The sequence below is a fragment of the Electrophorus electricus genome, unplaced genomic scaffold (genome assembly GCF_041902795.1).
Source record: "Electrophorus electricus isolate QZ-2024a unplaced genomic scaffold, ASM4190279v1 Scaffold125, whole genome shotgun sequence".
Classification (NCBI taxonomy): Eukaryota; Metazoa; Chordata; class Actinopteri; order Gymnotiformes; family Gymnotidae; genus Electrophorus; species Electrophorus electricus.
Window position 1 is genome coordinate 64,040 of NW_027658407.1, and position 20,674 is coordinate 84,713.

At 39.4% G+C, this 20,674-nt stretch overlaps 1 protein-coding gene and 1 long non-coding RNA gene across 9 annotated transcripts; one reads left to right on the forward strand and one right to left on the reverse strand.

The window, feature by feature from the left end:
- Positions 1-367: 367 nt before the first annotated feature.
- Positions 368-11,952, reverse strand: LOC145654141 (uncharacterized). 8 transcript variants are annotated; one of them, XR_014120372.1, is made up of 7 exons: positions 11,803-11,952; positions 11,385-11,466; positions 8,997-9,160; positions 8,753-8,884; positions 1,957-2,134; positions 1,494-1,863; positions 368-1,183 (listed from the first exon to the last, which is right to left on the reverse strand). It is a non-coding gene; the product is annotated as an uncharacterized LOC145654141 (long non-coding RNA). The 8 variants fall into 8 exon arrangements; XR_014120373.1 differs by having other exon boundaries at positions 1,486-1,863; XR_014120371.1 differs by lacking the exon at positions 368-1,183 and having other exon boundaries at positions 1,190-1,863.
- A 3,901-nt stretch (positions 11,953-15,853) lies between these two features.
- LOC145654137 (uncharacterized) lies at positions 15,854-18,034 on the forward strand. Its single transcript, XM_081708731.1, has 4 exons — positions 15,854-16,030; positions 16,849-16,951; positions 17,185-17,289; positions 17,695-18,034. Exons 1-4 carry the CDS (start codon positions 15,854-15,856, stop codon positions 18,006-18,008), a joined length of 699 nt encoding a protein of 232 aa, XP_081564857.1. The 3' UTR covers positions 18,009-18,034.
- Positions 18,035-20,674: the final 2,640 nt, after the last annotated feature.

Consider the following 20,674-nt stretch of genomic DNA (forward strand, 5'->3'; position numbering starts at 1 on the left):
AGGCGCTTCCGCTCCCTGAAGACCAAGACAGAGAGGCTGAAGAGGAGCTTCTTCCCACAGGCCATTCGGGCCCTGAATCAGGGAAACTGATAAACTGTGGGGACCACAGCGCCGTTAGCATTAGCGCTGTTAGCACTAGCGCTGTTAGCACTAGCGCCGTTAGCATTAGCGCTGTTAGCATTGGCGCTGTTAACACTAGCGCCATTAGCATTTGTGCTGCTAGCATTAGCGCTGCTAGATGTAGCCTCGAAGCGAGCAAAGAATGTATAAGGACTCTGATCCTTGTTTGGAGTCATTATTTCTAACTACTGGTTTCTCTATGTTTATGATTGCAAACACACACACACACAAGGAAGAGGATCCAGTTGCAAGAGGTTTTATTAGGGAAATCAAACAGATCAGAGGGGTCAGGCAGGTATTCGTAGTCCTGTTGATTCAAGGTCCATAACATGGGGCAGAGTCCAGGGGTGTCCAGGGCTCAGGCAGAAGTCGAAAACCGGAAAGACAAAACCATAACTGAACCATTTGGTATGCAAAATAAGGTTGGCAATACTTCATGACGTGAGTGTGAGGGAGGGGAGCTTAAGTAAGGGAGCAGTGATGAGAGAAACAATGATCAGGTGTGTGCTAGTATTCCAGTAAACCAGATTGGAGGCGTGTGTGGGAAGAGGTAGGCGTGGCAGTGCAGGGCTGAGCGTGATTCCTAGGGTTTGTAACACTGTCTCTCTGTGATGATCTTAGCTCATGTCTGGGCAGCTACAGGAGAGTGTGAGAGAAAGTCAGCTCCTGAAACAATGCCTGAGATACACAGAGGCCTTCACACATCCTACATACCAGATCCAAGGTACACTCTGCACTGTGGGACTGATGGGGCCTTTCATTTTTGTCAAACTACTCTTGCTAAATTATTTTCAATGTGAAAAACCAAATATAGATGTAACATATATCTATAACAACCTTGTAACCTGCTGCTAAAGATTTGTCTTCTTTTAATACCCTGTACATAATTGTTTGCATAATTGGTTGACAAAAATATAAGAAGCTCCTGATGTGGTTTTATCAGCACTGGAGCAGCATATGTTGGAGATTCTTCAACTGAAACCAACACTGCTGGAGACCATCAGGAGGACCCAGGACCTGTACAGACATCTGCAGGGCGCTGAGCGAGGTGCACACACCAGTCCTACAACACGGGGACACAATCCAGAATTAGCCAAGCTATCCTCATTTACTAAAAATGTTCACTTGCGGAACCTGAAAAATCATGTTTTCCATTTCCACTTGAGAGTAGATGAAGATGGTGGTGAGTGTAATGATTTAATTAAGGTGTAACAAATGACTTCAGTAGAAAGATAATGACTTAATAGAATTTGTACAGTTACACCTGCAAGCTGTTTTAAGTGGCACCATTTAATGAAAGGTTGTCAGAAAACATATGCACATTACAGAAATGACTGGAGGTGTGGAAGGTATACTTTTAATAACCTCTTTACCGTTACACATCGTTGTTTTGTTGTTTTGTGTTGTGTATTCATGTCACATTAATGCACTCTTGTTCATCTTGCTCTCGTAGCTTCAGTAAAGAAGGACCATTCTGGAAGGAACAGTGGCAGTGTGTGCGAGAGCAGCTTCAGACCAGCGATCAAAGCGTCGGTCTGCTGCTCAGATCCTGCCCAGCCCTGCCTCTCCTCCAGGGCCCATGTTCATGGCCTCCACGTCCTGGTTCCACGTGAGATCTATGACACGCTGCTGGAACAGATGTGTGAGGGGAGGGGTCTGATCAGTCACGCAAGCGAACTGATCCAGCAACGCCTGCAGACCCACGGCTGACATCACATGCAGGTCCACGTGAGCCCAAGCACGCTACACACAGATTCAATTGGTTAATCGTCACATTTCATGGATAATTTTCACTGAGCTGATTTTCCTATTTCAAATGGACAATTTGTCACTGACTGTGAGGATTATTGAAGGATAAAGAGGCCCAGCGGAGGGCGAGTGGGGAATATTCATCCTTCATGTCTGTTTCAGCCAGTGGACCAGAACCTGCTCAGAAGCCTCTTAGACATCATCAGTGTCACTCAGACAACTCTAGAAGAAGCCAGCAGACTGTTGACATCTTCATCAGATGTCTCTAAAGAACAGAACCATGATGGAGAAAGAGATGATGTAGGAGTTATTTACCACTTTTTGCATCTTTCATAAGTACCACACCAGTAAGAAGTGAAATTCATTTAGCTGTTAGCTAAGTCTATTTACTGGAAGAACTTCATATTGGACTAAATTATGTTTTATTGATTGACACATACGAATAATATGATTATTTTGGATTTTTGCACATTTGTAAATTATTTATTTATTTATTTTTCTTTAGTTCTGCCATCATGAAAACCTCAAAATGAAGAACAAGCTGAAGAAACCAAAAGTAGAGAAATCATATAAGATGAATAAGATGCTTTCAAAGGCTGTCAAAACATTACAGCGATTCAAACATTGAGCAACACTGTTCTATGGTGGGCCCCGCGCATGTGCCATTGTCACAAAGCAAATTTGTGAGGGGTAAAACAACATCAGAGAAGTTCCTACAAAAGCAACGATAAAAACCCGCCATGCCCAAAAAGCGTCGGAGTTGTCTTTTCGTCTCTGGGGCAGGAAAAGACTTGATTGCTTGTACTTTGGCATCAAGAGGACGCACACTACCACAACCCACCAGTTTCCCCAAGTAGGCAACCTCACTCTTACCAAAATCACATTTTTCAAGATTAAGCGCAATGGAGGCATCCAATAGCTTCTTAAAAACAAGATCAAGCAACTGTACATGTTGTTCCCAAGTTTTGGTATACACAACCACATCATCCAAATAGACTTCAGAGTTAGGCATGTCATCAAAATCTTAATCATCAAACGCTGAAAGGTAGAAGGGCATTTTAAGACTGAAAGGCATTACCGTATATTGTAGAAAACAGTCAGGGGTAGCAAATGCCAAAATGTCAGATGCAAGAGAGGTTAATGGAGCTTGCTAATAACCCTAAAGTAAATCAAGCTTACTTACAAATCTAGCTGAACCCCATCTTATCCACACAATCCTCCATTCTAGGCATTGGGAAGGAACCAGAAACAATAACTGCATTTATTTTTCTGTAGTCAGTGCAGAAGCCGTATGTGCCATCTGGTTTTAGCACCAGAAAGCATGGGGAACACCAGGCACTAACACTAGGGATAGCAAGATGATTTTCTAACAAATACTTGGTTTCTTGATTTAGCAATGTACATTTCTGGGGATTGGTATGATATGGGTGTTGTCTAATGGGTGAATGAGAATCAACATCAATGTCATGCTGAAGGACAGTCGTACGAGTGGGAACGTCTGAAAATAATGTGAGGTATTTCTGAATGAGACTGCTGATGAAGAGTGCTCTGGGTGAAGGCTTAGACTCCAGGGGCTCATCGTCATTGGAGTTTCCTGATTCCATTTCCAACCCCAAAAGTGGGATCCTCGTGGAGGGACTCCTTCACCTTCATTGAAGGGTACATAAAGCGATCGGAATCCACGTCTGACCGGAGACTACTGTTGTCATAGTCCTCATCCATGCCATAATCCTCATAACTGTCCCGATATTCCGGTTACGTAAAACCCTGCAGATTTACCATTCTGAATTCCAGGAAGGGCAAGCACGATTCCACAGAGTCTGACCATGGATCTCCAGGCCCTCCCTAAATATCCCAGTGGCGCTCTCACCCTCTGCACTGGCATGGAGCATGCCCACTACTATGAAGAGTTCCTTCACATGGGCTGGACTGGGACGGTTACATCACTTCTTTGCCTTTTTCCAGAGGCAGGATGCAAAGGTGAGTCATTGTATAAACACAGATGTTTAATGAACATGACAAAAATGAAACCAAAACACAAAGTACTACTCAGTGATGAGACAAAAACACAACAAACAATAAGCAATTTGTGCACGTTGACACAGTGCATATAGGGTCAAACACCGACAAAGACCAACAACTAACCAGGACCTTAAATATACACATTAACAAGGGAGATAACCAGAGACAGGTATGACACATGGGTGGGGTGTGGCAATGAAGACACACACACGTGACGTCAAACAAACAGCGAGGAGTCTAGGAGGAGGGGGCCATGCCATGACAGTGTATATTTATATATGTGACATCTGCTATAATCTTTGACGTGGGATCCAGTCAGGAGAGTGGAGGGGAGCAAGGTGACTCCCATGATGCTGTGTGCCTGTCACGTCTACAGACCAGAGCATTCCCCATTTCCCAGGCAACCTAGTAACTTCCGGGGTTTTGTCATTCTCTATGGTTCCCTGTCTCCTCCCCTTTGTCTCCCAACTGTTTCTAATTTATCCCTGATTATAGTCTTATAAAAAATAAAACCGTTCCTATGTATCTTGTTTGACAGTTATTGTTTCTCCTCGCTTATGGTTAGCTTTTGTTTCTCCTTGTGCCTTCGTTGATATGTGTTTGATAATATGTCTCTCTTGGTTGTTGGTTAGTTCTCGTCGGTCTTTGTTTCGCTTTGTTTTGGTTAGAGTGTGTTTGTCTTTCATTGTGTTTGTGATAAGAACCTGTGTTACACCTAGCTCCTTGCTCCTGTTTTGTTTGTTTACATCTCATTTGTGCTCTCCCTCTGTGTTTGCCGTCTACGCTGCCTTTCCCGTAAATGCTTACCCGGTATTGCTGTCTGTCTTTGATTTTGTTTTGCTTGCCTGAACGTTGGCATATTTTGACAATTTTCAGTCTGTTCTGCCTTGCTTTCCTTTATGCAGTTTTCCATGCTTGGTTAAATATGTGGCTTCAGAGCTGGAATAAATAATAACATACCCATTAAAGATGCTCCTACATGCTGCAGTGTGTCTTTCCATTTTTTATTTTTGTTCATTTATTTTTTTTGGCAACTAATAAGTTAAAAACAATTTGCAGACACTTCAATACTGAACAAAGCAGAATATCCCGATACATGTTTTGATAGTTTACATCAGTGTCCAGGATACATTCCAAGAACAGATCTTAAGCTTTACAGCTTTTACAGGCACTCTTATTCAAAGCAAATTACATTTTAAAGCAAATTCTAGCTGGTTATTCATTAATAGGTCTTTGTTATTGCTGTACATCAAAAAAGCTGTAATACCAATAATATACAAGAATCTTTCTAAAAGAGCAAGAATTTGCCTCTCAAAAACAAGACATGCCTCTCTTGTCTCTTGTGCACAACCAGAATTTTTGATGCACTTTGTTCCTCACTGCACTAGTGGTCTGCCTATGTAAAAATGAAGACCCAGAACATGCAAAGATGTAATCAAAATAAAGAATAGTTGTTTTGAGGAATCTAAAATCTATGATTGTCAATATTTGTTTATCACAGCATAATCACAGCTGCTAGCTAGTGTAACTAGTTAAGAGTGCATTTTGACCAATATCTACCTAAAGTAAGCTACTTTGAGTGGTTAACTACCTAACCTAGCTGTTTCCTTTACTTAGCTATTTTGTCCTGACATGTTTGAATCAAAACAAAATGAAAATCTATCCTGATTGTTTGCTAAATCAATTCTTGATGATTCAGGGTAGCTAGCTAACCTAGTGAATTTAGCCACCTGGTCAAAGTGTAAAAGCCATGATTATTAAGGTTGTCTGCCAGATTTAATTAAAAAAAAGAAAGAAACAAGTTCACATGAAATGGGCCTTAATGAAGACATTGCTTTAGCCAAAGAAATCTAATCATTTCCAATGTACCATTACAGGAGGAGAAAAAACACCAAAATCTAGGTTGAAGTTTAAGGTAGCATGTTAACTAATCATCGGCATGTGAGTGACTATAACAGCTGATACCTGCTTGTAAAGTGTTCTTGAGTCTGAGAAAGGTGCTATATAAATGTTAATAATAATAATAATTATAATAATAATAATAATAATAATAATAATAATAGCTAGCAAGATGAAACAAAAAGCATCAGGGAGATGAGGAAGAAAATATGTTATTTGCAGGTTTGTCAGCATGGGGAGATTTACATGTGGGTTCTTACAACAATGCGCCACATAAAAAAGTGAACAGAGCTCGAATGATGTGATATTGTTAAGGGACTGAGGGGGCAAAACATTCAATTAATATTACAAATACAAGAAATTTTATACACATTTACCATGTATATGTGAATGGTTTATACATTGAAAAAATGCATCAAAAACAAATAAGATGAACAGTTGCATAGCTGGATAGGCCTAATATATTAATGGACAGAACACAGGAGCTTTTTGCTGAAGCAACGTCTGCGCTTGAGAGGAAATAAGATATTTTAACTTACACTAACTATCAATCAAAAGGTCCAGTAATACACAGCCCAGTAGTACATTTTAGTAATGCTAAAACGAGACAGCCGTGTTTATGTCGTCACACCTGCTATTTGTGACGTCACAGAAGCAGATATATAAAAAGGCCTAACTGGCGTCATGGTTACCATTTTGACAGTGTGTGCAAACTGGACAAACCAAACTACGAACTACAAGGATATTCAACAATTGTTATTTCACATTTTCCTGTGGATAAATTGGATTATTGTCAGTTATAGATTTCTCCGATATCAAAGGTAGGCCTAACTATCCTCTTTAAGGCAAACTGGGAAACGTCTATATGAAAAGAATGCATAAAGGAAATAATTTCCATGTGTTATTTAGATTGAGACGTCGTGTGTTTATATACAAAGCGTATTATTTCTCTTGAAAAGTGCTGGGTTTTGGATTCGTTTCTGATATCCCTTAAATTCGCATCCCTTTCATCATCGATGGCACGTGCGTTCACTTAAATCAGCGCTTGGTCTAAAAGGAAGAACATCCACATTTATGGCGTTTGTATACTTGTCGGCGTCAAAAAGTATCAGCAATGTAGTTTAAGATATATTTGTAATACAACTTTTGTATTTTGATTAAAATTCATTTTCGTTTCACGAAATATCAGTTGCGCTGCGTTTTGACATTGTGTGAAATTATAGGCGTTTTCAGATTATAATCATGAACATTTTCAGATTCTGTCATTAGAAACACGATGACTAAAACATGTGTGTTACTTAAATTAATTAATAAATGAAGGAAAGATTGCTTGTAGATGAAACATTAACATTTTTACTTTCAAAAAGTGTTGGGGATAAAAATAGCCATTTAGGAATGTTACAATCTGATTTTCAACCGTAGTGACATGTAGCATCCTCATCATAATTTACGCATATGCCCGTGAACAAATTAAAATTGTTACTTTTGTGCTGATCATCTTAAGAGAATATTGAATAGATTAAGAAAAGTGTCACGGCCCGCGTCCTGCAGGGCAAGGAGCAGGACTCACAGACCTCTCTCGTCCCAGAAAAACATATATTAGACACAAAAGATTAGTAATCAACGGTAACTGCACTCATATGTAACAAACCATTGAATATAGGGACAGGCAGAAACACACACAACGAGTACAACCAGTAAACAATGAACAATAACACTAACACGAACGTGTACACATGTACGATGACCGACATCGAACGAAACACACACAGTTTATAGAGGTATAATTTAATATTTATCTGTAAAGTATTAAAAGATTTAATATATTTTCTGGTTTTCCCCAGTGAGACCATCATGAGGGGAACAGGAAGTACAAAGAAGAACTTCTTCCCTGATGTGAAGACCATCCCAGCTCCACAAAAAAGCCCTACAGAGGCAATGGCCAACCCAAATATTTCTCCTTTTCATTTTGTTAATTCGCAAAGAGGAGGAAGCAGCCACTATTTCCCAGAAATTTCTGGAGTCCCCCAGAGGAAGCCATATAAACCTCAAGTCTCTCAAAACCTGAGAAAATCTGGCACGGGCACAACATTAGTGGCACTGCTGAAGGCCACCGATGGAAATAATGGTGGAAAGTCAATAGGCAGACTCCTGGATGAAGGTCAGCGATGCAGCAAATCTCGGTTCCCTTCTCTGGTTGTAGAGCCACACACCAAGAGCAGTGCTGTGAGTGTGAAGGCTGATCACACTCCACCAGCTCCATCCATCTCAAGGCTACCCGCCCTCCACCCAAAGCTGGCTGCTCTCAAACAGAAAAGCCCAAAGCCTGCTGTGACCCTGCATGTCCCCCACAAACATGTCAGGGAAGTCCCAGGAAAGGTGCAGGACAAGCACAGTGAGGTGAACTCCACATTTTACACCAGGCCAGAAGTGGGTGAGGTCCTCTACCAGGACCTGGAGAGGCTAACGTCAGCCCGTCAGTGTGCCTCCAAGGTCGAAGCTTCCCAGCACCAGTATGACCTGAGCTGCCACAAACCGCTGCTCATCAGGAGGGCGACCTTACATAAGGTAGAGAGCAGAGCTGCGCGCCCAGCTCCGCCTGCCCCCTCCCTGGTGCCACGTCGCAACCGTGTGCCCCGGCCATGCAAGACTGAGGATAAAAACAAGAGGCAGGACAAGTGCCAGGATGGCCAGGCTGCCTCTACTTCCCCTGGAGCCAAAGAAACATCTGTCGTGAAGATTTATTTCTCTCTGTTGTTAACAGGGAGAAGGAACTGTGGGCTTGACCAGTTGGGACAACAGACAGGTGAGCATAGGGGACCTCGCATCAATGGTTTAAAAAAAATGACTTCTTTTGACATTTATTTCACCATCGAATACTAGAGTATTGAGTCAGATTTGTTTTATTTGTCTGTTGTGTCTCAGCAGCTGCACCAGTGCATGTGAAATGAATGGACTTCACCTGCTCTGTAGATGACCACGGTCAGTTGCCTACAGCCTTTGTAAGCAACAGAAACATTCAGGGCCATGTTTGCACATTTGCTCTCCAACCTGAGATTGTCTTACATCCAGCATTCCTGACACTTATTACTTCCTGAGAAAAAAAAAAAAATATTTAAATAAATGCAATTTTAAATGTATGCAGAGATGTTTTTCTGTGATATTTCTGTTTCAGTTATCTTGAGTGTGTGTAAAAATGGGTGTACGTTTGTTATCTTTCTTCAAAACTGTTTCCTCTCCAACATACATATACTTGTGTTCTTCTTTCTACTGGACAAATACAACACACATTACATTTACTTTGACTTAAAGCACAAAGTTACACATCTGACTCTTGGTCTCTTCTGATTCAGCAAACACCAGTTCTCTTCTGCTGGTTGATAATCAAGGAAAGAAAAACTTTATCAGATATGTAATGAGTTATGTTTTACAAAGTCACAAATGACACCAAACATAATTACCCAAAGCTGATTTTAAAGACTGCATAGACCTATAGAACATTATGTAAATGACCACATTACTTAAAATAAGTAATACAATTAGAAAAGAAGTAAGTTATAGATAACTGTCTCTAAGCCCCATTAACCACATTAATATTTTAATACTGGTTTTTGAAAAAGGGAAAAAAAAAATAGTACACTAGAAATTGCCAAATCTTGCAGCTGTGAAAGTCAAAGGCTGTCACTCTTTGGTGGTAGTGGAACTGATTTGGCATTATGGGAAAATTCATAGATATAGTAATCATATGTTCTCTGTATGAGTGAGCATTTAAACCCCATTAAAAGTAGGACTTCAATATAAATATATTTTAAAAAAAAACTGGCACAGTAGAGTTTTTTCAAATTTGATCTGATAAGCAAGTGCCTTCAATCTTTTTTTTTTTTTTTCAGTCTGATTTTTCAGCACTGGAGATATGTACAATATTGCACTAGTGCTAAGTGCTGTTTTAGCTGGCAGTCAAGCTGTATGATAAACCTCTGAGAAGCACTCTATAGGAAAATCATTTTGAGCAGTGCTTATTAAGCTACTTTAACATATTTTTAATAGTGTTGATGCAATATCCATTCAAAGTATACATACCAGCAATGTGTACTTTCATGCAGCAGCACATCTTCATACACTATACACATTTTATATATATAACATCAGTATTCTGAGCTCATGGTTCAAACTTTGTGAATGTTTTGCTTTTAATCAAATACACTTCATTTTGTATTTTTGTAGTAAAAGTACATGTCTAATCCAAAGCTCTTCAAAAAACAGTTAGTCTGCATTTCTCTATGCTTAGAGAGCGTTAGTTTGAAGTGAGCAACCAAATGCCGCAATATCGTGCATATAGGCGCATTCAATTTGAATCTCGGCGACTTGACCATGAAGCGCTAACGCGCGGATAGCTTCACCGACGTCAACAGAGACCACTAGTTAGTTTGTGCAGTACTCATTCAGACTCTTCCTACGTACCCTAAATACTTGAATAAGGAAGTACACAGTGTAACTGTACATACTCTGTTCTGTTTTTGGTGGGCTTTCTTGTGACGTTCAGCTTTATGCTGAAACAAAAGACAATGCCAAAAAATATTACACAACAATCTTTCATCCATTCAATAACTTACCGACAAAGGAGTAAACCAAACATGTAAAATGGTTCAATACTTGTACTGACTCTGCCTCACAGTTATTATTCAACTGAACGTTGGTACAATACTAGTCTGACACTGTTAGTTGAACTAACACACGATCGTATAAAATCACTGTCTTAGCCAGTTCAAAACACGTAGCCGAGTTGGACGTGTAAACACGTTCTGTCAGATCTACTGGTTCACAGTCCGAATTGCAGCCAAGATCTCCGTTTAACGAGTCACGACCAAGACATTCACGCGCTTTAATCAATCACGACCAAAACATTCAGGCGCTTTAATCAATCACGATCAAGACATTCACGCGCTTTAATCAATCACGACCAAGACATTCACGCGCTTTAACGAAGCACGACCAAGACATTTACGCGCTTTAACGAAGCACGACCAAGACATTCACGCGCTTTAACGAAGCACGACCAAGACATTCACGCTTTAGCTCGGAATGCGCCTATAAGCGAAACATTACAGTATTTTCTCGCTTAATGTTCTCAAAAGAGAAACAGTCATTCATGTTTTTAAGAGCTTTGGTGTAGACAGGCACCTTTACTAACTTTATAAGTACAAAATATGGTTTATTAAAATGAGCAAATAATGCATAAAGTTTAAACCGTAATGTTACAGCACTAAAACAAACTCAAAAACGTGGGTGTAGTGAACAGTATCAGTCCAAAGTGGAAAAGAAGACAGAGGCAGGAAAAATGTGTTCTGTAAGTGCATAGTGGGTCACAGACTAACTCAATCACTGTCATACAAAGAAACAGTGTCGAAATATCACTTAATAATATTACTAATAAATATTATAAATATTACTTCTTTAGTTACACTGACATGCACACTATTGGTACAATACTAACCTCACACTGTCAGTCTAATTACGACATGATCGTGTAAACAGCACGGTCTTAGCCTGATAAAACAAATAGTCTACATCTAGTTGGACACCTAAACACTTACTGTTAGATCTACTGGCTCACAGTCCGAGACATTTGTGACACTTCCTGCAGTACGACGCCTGTTCTATTTGCGCAGTTTGTTTCTGCGTAGAGGACAAAATATAAATATATGAAGTATATAGTGCGTTTATTAGTACTTTTTATACAGTTCATGTAAACATATTGATTCGGACCAATTTCTCAGATGAGCCTAGAACGACTTTAGTTTGGTTATTCTGAATCAGACGACCTCAGTTCTATTGCTGTATTTCGCGTAAACGAAGACACCTACTGCAACAGAATAGCGGCTAAAAGCTTTACGTTTTCAGACATTAACCTTGTTAATATTCAATTCTGTTAATATTAAATTTAAGAACTTGTTCCTTGAGTAGTACAAGTTCATATAATTCATGATTGACAGCTCAGATTCAGATACTCACCGGCTTTCTTTTCTAAAGATATTTGCATTGCGCTTCTTAAAATGGAGCACAAAAATTTCACTTTCGCGTTAAACCGGACTGAACCGGTTTTGTCAAGGATAATTGTTTTTTAGGGGCCGGACTGCTGTGACCAGTCACAACACTTTATCCAACCTTCTGCGGGAGAGAGAAATCAGAGCTACAGTATAGAACTGTATTTAAATAACACAGAATAGCGTAGAACAGTGACAGTAAATTACCAGTAGATTTTGACTGTGGGAGAATTTTGTTTGTCATGGAGCTTATACAGCACAGCTGTTCTGAGCAGACGTTTACTTAGGTTTTCACACACACACTCACACACACACACACACACACAAACACACACACACACACACACACACACACACACACACACACACACAGAGAGAGAGAGAGAGACAGGTTATTAGTTTGTGTGTAATACCTATTCTGTGCTCACAAACTCTATATAAAATGACTATTTATTGTCATTAAGTTTCGTTTCTAGCATACACTCCCCTGATATGACAGTTCAAACCATTTTGAGTGTTTGAATAAACCATTTTCAAATGGTATCTTGGGTCTCTCCTCTGCTGATCGCCATGTCCAGTTCACATGCCCAGTGATGTAGTGGTTTAAGACAGTATGTGAACGTTTAGTTTGTGCCCAGACATGTATCTGAGAAGAAGACGAGCTAAAAGACGTTAATCAGGCAGATCTGTTTACTAGTAGGTAACATCTAAGGTCAAGGTTATGATGGAGCTGTAGACATAAGTGAATGTTTTAAGGGACTTCAGACAAAAATTCTGAATAAAAGGTCAAAACACCACAAGGGACATAACCTGCATTAATCTGGTGTTGGCAAAAGTGCAAAATCAAACATCTGTTTTGTTAAAAAAAAATTTCACACAGTATTGACGTGTAACTCGCAGCATTCACGGGTCTCCTTTGCTCGCATGCAAAATGTACATGTGCTCACTCATATTTGCTCTGCTCTCGCTTACATTTACTTTGCTCTGCTACAAAACTGCTTGCACGTGTTTAGATATATCCTGCTCTTACACAAACTTGCTCTTCTGCACACACAAACACATACTGTACTCTCGCGAATGTTTTTGTGTTCTTGCGCACAAGAACACAATTCTTTAATTTCATTATTATTAACTGTGAATGAAAAGGAAAGTCATTCATGATCATGATACAAATGTTATTATAAAACAGTTAGAACTTTAAAATAATTGCGGCACTTTCATATACATAATATTATGTGCCATTTCACAAAACAAATATGAATGTATTTAACACATATTGTTCTTATACTGTATAATATGTATGACTCGGGAATTTGCTCAAATAGATAAAGAAATAATATTATTTGAACTTACAGTAATATGCTCTGCTATATAAAGGAAAATTACCAATCTGCTACCATTTAGTGTTAGTAACCAACTTTGGTAGAGCACAAATTCACTCATTAGCCACATTATTTACCACTAATATCTGTAGTTCTGAAATTGACCACCTTGTGGTTTCCGTTACGTCTCCTTCCTGATCAGGTTTATCAGAGGCATGACAATGGTTTTACTGCTTGATAAAAGTCAGACACTTAAAGTCAAATTGCCACTGCTGGCGTTACTGCGTCAGTGAACTGTTCCACTAAGACGCATTAATGTAATTATGACATCACAACCTAAGGAAAGTGTAAGTTATTTAAAAGCGTTCCAACACACTAAATACCTACATGATTTTCTGAAGGAGGACAAGGTGATTTTCAAGGTATAGTCCGACCAGAATTATTGGATATTCTAATAGTTTTCAGCAATAGTATCAATATTACTTGCATGATTTATTATATCATTAAATTAAGTGCGCCGTTAATTATAGAAATATCTAAAATATTTTATAGTATCCGTGTATCCCCTGGATTCAGGAACGATCGTGAAAGGCCAAATTAAATCAATAGAGAAACATGATGAGTTTTTCTCAACATGGGAAATTGTTGACCAGGAACAAAACGTGGACACTAAAAGAAATGACGCAGGTATGCAATTTTACTGCCAAGCTGAAAATATAATATTTGTCTGTCTGAACATCAATCCGATCTGTTTGCTCTTTTTTTTAATCCAGACGATATCCGAGCTGCAGAAGGACAACTTTAACCTGCGCATGCGTATATGCTTCCTCAAGCATGAGGGCGGCTCGCAGAAGTGCAGCAGTTGTACAGAACAGATTTACAACGCGGCAGAGGAGCGTTTCCCAGTGGCGACGCAGCAAAACTTAGACGTGAGGAGACCTGAGTCTAGTTTTTGTAATCAGAGCCGGTTAATTGAGAGGACGAGACTGGGGACACTTGTTAATCACACTCCGCACCTAGATAAAGGGAGGGCGCTAAAAAATCTAAATACAACTTGAAAAGGCAATAAATTGACCTTCTCAAATGCATAAATTATTCTGCCCAAGCCTCTTTATTCTCTTCCTTTTTAGAATAGTTTTAACTGCTACTGCAGTAGCAGGACCAGACACGTGTCTTGAATTGAATTATTTCTTCATTTCACGTAATGCTCTTCATCCACCTGTCAGGAGCTGAGCAGGTGCAGAGAGGAACTGGAGAAGATGGAAGCGCTTTTCCATCAAGAGAAGACGCTCCGCCTACAGCTAGAGAACCAGCTACAAGCCTACACATTACAAGACCCGCCCTCTGAGGATCAGAGCCAATCAGAGGAAACCATTGAAGAGCTGCACAGGTCGGTACAGGCCTATATTTAATTCTGATAAGAAACATTGTTCATGGAAGATTTCCCAGTTAGAAACTCGGGCTGTTTCTCCAGGACAACCACATCAAAACAACAAAATTATTTGACATATTTCCATTTTAAATGCTAATTTCTGACCACTTAAGTTAAACCTTAGGGCCTTCATTAAACAATAATAATCCTTAGCTAGTAAATTGCTGTACTTTAATTATAGAAGAAATTATCCTTAGAAATGCTTTGTTTTTTATTCTTAGCAAAAGACAATTATATTATAGTACCTAGTCCTGAGCTGGCACACACCATTCTAATGTCACAGTGATTTCAGTGGAGTTTCTCCATGTAGTTCCATGTAATTGGAATGTAATTCCAAGATGAATCTGTGTGCAGAGAGTCCATCTCATAGCTCTAAATGAACATGTGAAATAAAATGTAGCCTAATCGAGTGTGTGTGTGATGGCTGTCAGGTACATAGAACAGCTGCAGGGGGAGCTCAAGGCTCAGAACACCATAATCAATCAGCTGAGGAACAGGAGCACCAATCAGAGCAGTGGACACCAGCCTGGCCACGCCCACAACTCCACACTCACCACCCTGAAAGAGGATGACATACGTGTGAGTGTGTATGTGTGTGCAGGTGCATGTTCCTGCATACATGTATGCTTATTAAACTGTTACTTTAAGACACTAAAACTTTAATGTTTTAATTAGGCTATGAGAATACATTAAAAATTATAAATTGTATACTATATAGGGAAATCCATTTGAACTAAATGTTTAGTATATTTGTACTCTATGTATGCTCTCTCTCTCTCTATTTAGGATCTGAAGAACTTGTTGGAGTTGAAAGACTCTGAGCTGCATGAGACCAAAATGAAACATGAGGCCAGTAAAAACGACCTCCAACAGGCCCTGAAGGACAAAGAGAAACAGATTCAGGTGGGTGTCTCCAAACACATGGCAACCTACAGGTAAAAACAGGCGTCCAAAAATATGCTCTTAATACAAAAGACCTATAGAGCTCACTAAGCATATTATCTGCACATTTATTATAAACATTTTCTTGTGGTTTAAAACAAAAGTGTGAAAAGAGAAAGGACTAAAACACAGGTCTGAAAGGGAACGACACCTTTACCAGACACACTCCTCAGCTTTATACAAAATGTCTGTGAAGCTTGGAGCCTCATTTAACCCCTGCCTGAACTCTGACCCCTGCAAGAGAAGGACTCTGCACCAATATTCCTCATCACACCAGACGGGGGCAGCAGGGAGTAACACTGCAGCAGGGGGTGTGTGCATTTATGAGGGTGATTGTTGTTGTGTGTGAGCAGGGGCTGCATGACATTCTGGAAGGTCACATCCAGGATCTAGCTGAGAAAGATGCTGCGCTAGCAGAGACCACATCAGAGCTGAATAATCTGGAATCTGATGTGGGCAAACTCATTCTACAGCTTGAGAACAGAAAGCAGCAGCTCCAGGTAGCAACCCGACGTTTCATTCAGTCAGACCAGGTGCAGGGCGGAGTTTAGTGTTTTTAACATACTAAAAATACACCTGATTCACAACTCATCTGATATAATGGACCAGTACTCTAAAGATTAAGACTAGGTTTAGTCTGGATGCAAAGAATGGTTCCTTAAGTTGAATTGACTCTATTGAATCTCACACTCTGAATTTGATGTTTATTTACTTTGTTCATGTTTATATTCAGACTAAGGAGCTAAACTAAGGTTTAGAAAGGGAAGTGATGCAACTAGTGCTGTCCTAGACAATAAAATGTATAATATAATTTACCCAACATAAGACATTTCTGATTATTTCAGTATAAGGGCTCTGATCCTTGTTTGGAGTCATTATTTCTAACTACTGGTTTCTCTGTGTTTATGATTGCACACACACATACAAGGAAGAGGATCCAATTGCAAGAGGTTTTATAGTGAAATCAAACAGATCAGAGGGGTCAGGCAGGTATTCGTAGTCCTGTTGATTCAAGGTCCATAACATGGGGCAGAGTCCAGGGGTGTCCAGGGGTCAGGCAGAAGTCGAAAACCAGAAAGACAAAACCATAACTGAACCACTTGGTATGCAAAATAAGGTTGGCAATACTTCATGACGTGAGTGTGAGGGAGGGGAGCTTAAGTAAGGGAGCAGTGATGAGAGAAACAATGATCAGGTGTGTGCTAGTATTCCAGTAAACCAGATTGGAGGCGTGTGTGGGAAGAGGTAGGCGTGGCAGTGCAGGGCTGAGCGTGATTCCTGGGGTTTGTAACACTCTGTCTCTCTGTGATGATCTTAGCTCATGTCTGGGCAGCTACAGGAGAGTGTGAGAGAAAGTCAGCTCCTGAAACAACGCCTGAGATACACAGAGGCCTTCACACATCCTACATACCAGATCCAAGGTACACTCTGCACTGTGGGACTGATGGGGTCTTTCATTTTTGTCAAACTACTCTTGCTAAGTTATTTTCAAAGTGAAAAACCAAATATAGATGTAACATATATCTATAACAACCTTGTAACCTGCTGCTAAAGATTTTTCTTATTTTAATACCCTGTACATAATTGTTTGCATTATAACTATTAAAAATGCTGTTGACAAAAATATAAGAAGCTCCTGATGTGGTTTTATCAGCAGTGGAGCAGCATATGTTGGAGATTCATGAACTGAAACCAACACTGCTGGAGACTATCAGGAGGACCCAGGACCTGTACAGACATCTGCAGGCCGCTGAGCGAGGTGCAAACACCAGTTCTACAACACGGGGACACAATCCAGAATTAGCCAAGCTATCCTCATTTACTAAAAATGTTCACTTGCGGAACCTGAAAAATCACGTCTTCCATTTCCACTTGAGAGTAGATGAAGATGGTGGTGAGTGTAATGATTTAATGAAGGTGTAACAAATGACTTCAGCAGAAAGATAATGACTTAATAGAATTTGTACAGTTACACCTGCAAGGTGTTTTAAGTGGCACCATTTAATGAAAGGTTGTCAGAAAACAGATGCACATTACAGAAATGACTGGAGGTGTGGAAGGTATACTTTTAATAACCTCTTTACCGTTACACATCGTTGTTTTGTTGTTTTGTGTTGTGTATTCATGTCACATTAATGCACTCTTGTTCATCTTGCTCTCGTAGCTTCAGTAAAGAAGGACCATTCTGGGAGGAACAGTGGCAGTGTGTGCAAGAGCAGCTTCAGATCAGTGATCAAAGCGTTGATCTGCTGCTCAGATCCTGCCCAGCCCTGCCTCTCCTCCAGGGCCCATGTTCATGGCCTCCACGTCCTGGTTCCACGTGAGAACTATGACACGCTGCTGGAACAGATGTGTGAGGGGAGGGGTCTGATCAGTCGCGCGAGTGAACTGATCCAGCAACGCCTGCAGACCCACGGCCGACATCACATGCAGGTCCACGTGAGCCCAAGCACGCGACACACAGATTCAATTGGTTAATCGTCACATTTCATGGATAATTTTCACTGAGCTGATTTTCCTATTTCAAATGGACCATTTGTCACTGACTGTGAGGATTATTGAAGGATAAAGAGGCCCAGCGGAGGGCGAGTGGGAAATATTAATCCTTCATGTCTGTTTCAGCCAGTGGACCAGAACCTGCTCAGAAGCCTCTTATACATCATCAATGTCACTCAGACAACTCTAGAAGAGGCCAGTAAACTGTTGACATCTTTATCAGATGTCTCTAAAGAACAGAACCACGACAGAGTAGGAGTTATTTACCACTTTTTGCATCTTTCATAAGTACCACACCAGTAAGAAGTGAAATTCATTTAGCTGTTAGCTAAGTCTATTTACTGGAAGAACTTCATATTGGACTAAATTATGTTTTTTTGATTGACACATACGAATAATATGATTATTTTGGATTTTTGCACATTTGTAAATTATTTATTTATTTATTTTTCTTTAGTTCTGCCATCATGAAAACCTCAAAATGAAGAACAAGCTGAAGAAACCAAAACTAGAGAAATCATATAAGATGAATAAGATGCTTTCAAAGGCTGTCAAAACACTACGGCGATTCAAACGTTGAGCAACACTGACATTAAAATGATCTCCTGTGATTATTTTCTCTGTGATGGTCATATTCCACCCCTCTATCATCCATCAGTCTGTGCACCATCATACATTCACTCTTTCATTGTTGTTGTTTTTAGTAATTAAAATAAAATAAGTGTTGAAATAAAACTACATTCTGAGTATAGATTTTTTTCAAACTTATTGATGATTCTTCATTATGATTTAATTTTTTTACACCCTTACATACTAATAATTAAAAATTGGACAATTCCATGCAACATTTATTTATTAGAATGAATTTTGAATGTCCAAAAATAATAGCATTCTGCAGCAGTCAAGACAAACTTGCAAAAAGTCAGCAAGTTTATTTCTTTTAAAGATCCTTAAGAGACTCAAAATTATGCAAGTACAACAAAACTGTGCAAGTATAAAAGCAATGTAGGAAAAATAAATAAATTTAGCTAAATCAAAATAAATTCAACAATACCTCTTGATAGTTTTTCCTCATGTGAAACGCTTCTACATCACTAAATCAGGGTTTTGCAGTCTCAAAGTTATAGCTACTATAATAGTTTGCTAAATGAGTAGAAATTAAATAATTTTCACACATCAGGGACGTTTATTGCTACGCTAAATTCAGTATCATAAGTATCAAAGTGATCACAAGTCATAGTTATAAACCACAATGAGGAAATAGTCTTTTTTATCCCTCTTACAACTGGGTTTAGGCTACAATTTATTATGTAGTGATTTAGATACAGTAAAATAAACAAGTGATAATATCAGGAGGGAAGCTTAAGCCTGACCAAGTATGTCTGGTTTAGTAAATGTGACTGTGTAGACCCGTAATATATTATTATTATTATTGTTGTTATTATTAATTTAATTACCATCAAAGCAATTGCTTGGCATGTTTAAAAAGTATCTAGAATGCTAGTAAAGCTCTTCATTTGCTTGCTCACGTCTTTGCACAAAACACGTGTTCTTTTCATTCATAAAATAACAAAATATGCAAGCAAATGGATGTTACTCCTGTAGCAGGGGTGAATAAGGGACAAGACCCTCCTTTCTTAGAGTCCACAGATTCTGTTTGAAGAATGAGAGTTAATGTCTTTGAGTGACAGCAATCCTCACCAAGGTGTGAAGGGGGAAGGGGAGGCGAAGCTATCAAATGACTTCACAACCAATGTCCAAGCACGAGCGGCGTGATTGGCAGCTGTTTCAACAAATAGAGGACGCTTAGATGAATACGCAGACACCTCACCTGCCTTATTTGTTTACCCACTACGTGAGTTTGAAATATGCGCACTGCTTTGTGTTCTAAGCCAGATGAAGTGTAGCACATGCGAGTGAAGCTGTTTGGCAAAACTGATACAGTAATCCATATTGTTTTTACTTAATTTGATTACCAATACTAAGGGACATCATGGAAAGGAACAGGCTTATTTTAGCTGAAGTTTATGTGGAGTTCTTTGGGTGCAGTTATAAGATGGAAGCTGAGAGACGGTTCAGTGGCTTCTAGCATGGATTAGCTTCAATGTTTGCATTGCAAAGGACTGGATATTTCCATTCACTGCTGAAAATATTCACAATCCTCCTACAAAATGTAAGTATACATGAGAAAGCATACTATTTCTTTACAGTATTACAGCACTATCCCAGCATAATCATTTAACATAATAACAATGAAGAATTTAATATTGTCTTTTAATAAGTGCATTGTACATTGAGCATTGTTGTGATGTTTTAGCAAAAAGAATATTGCACACTCAATGTATAGTGACTGATGACTTTGTGTGCATTTAGATGTCTAGGACACCTAGTAGAAAATATTGTGCAGCTACTTGGTCATTTCATGTATATACTCAAGTGTTCAATTTATTAGACAAGACCCTGGTGAATCAGGATATGTCGAGCATGACTGAAAATGAATCTCCAGCATCAAAATACACATTCTAAACCCGCAAAATAAAAGTCATTTTGTTTTGTTTTTTGACATGTTCTTCTGTATTAGAGGAGCTCAAATAGAACCTAAATGAGGGATAAATAAGTCTGGATGTGAATGACTGTCATGTCCCAAG

Coding starts and splice junctions, on each gene's coding strand:
- LOC145654137 (XM_081708731.1), top strand. CDS start 15,854: ATGAGGGTGATTGTTGTTGTGTGTGAGCAGGGGCTGCATGACATTCTG. Junction 16,031..16,848: donor ACAGAAAGCAGCAGCTCCAG/GTAGCAACCCGA, acceptor TGATGATCTTAG/CTCATGTCTGGGCAGCTACA. Junction 17,290..17,694: donor TCTGCAGGCCGCTGAGCGAG/GTGCAAACACCA, acceptor TTGCTCTCGTAG/CTTCAGTAAAGAAGGACCAT.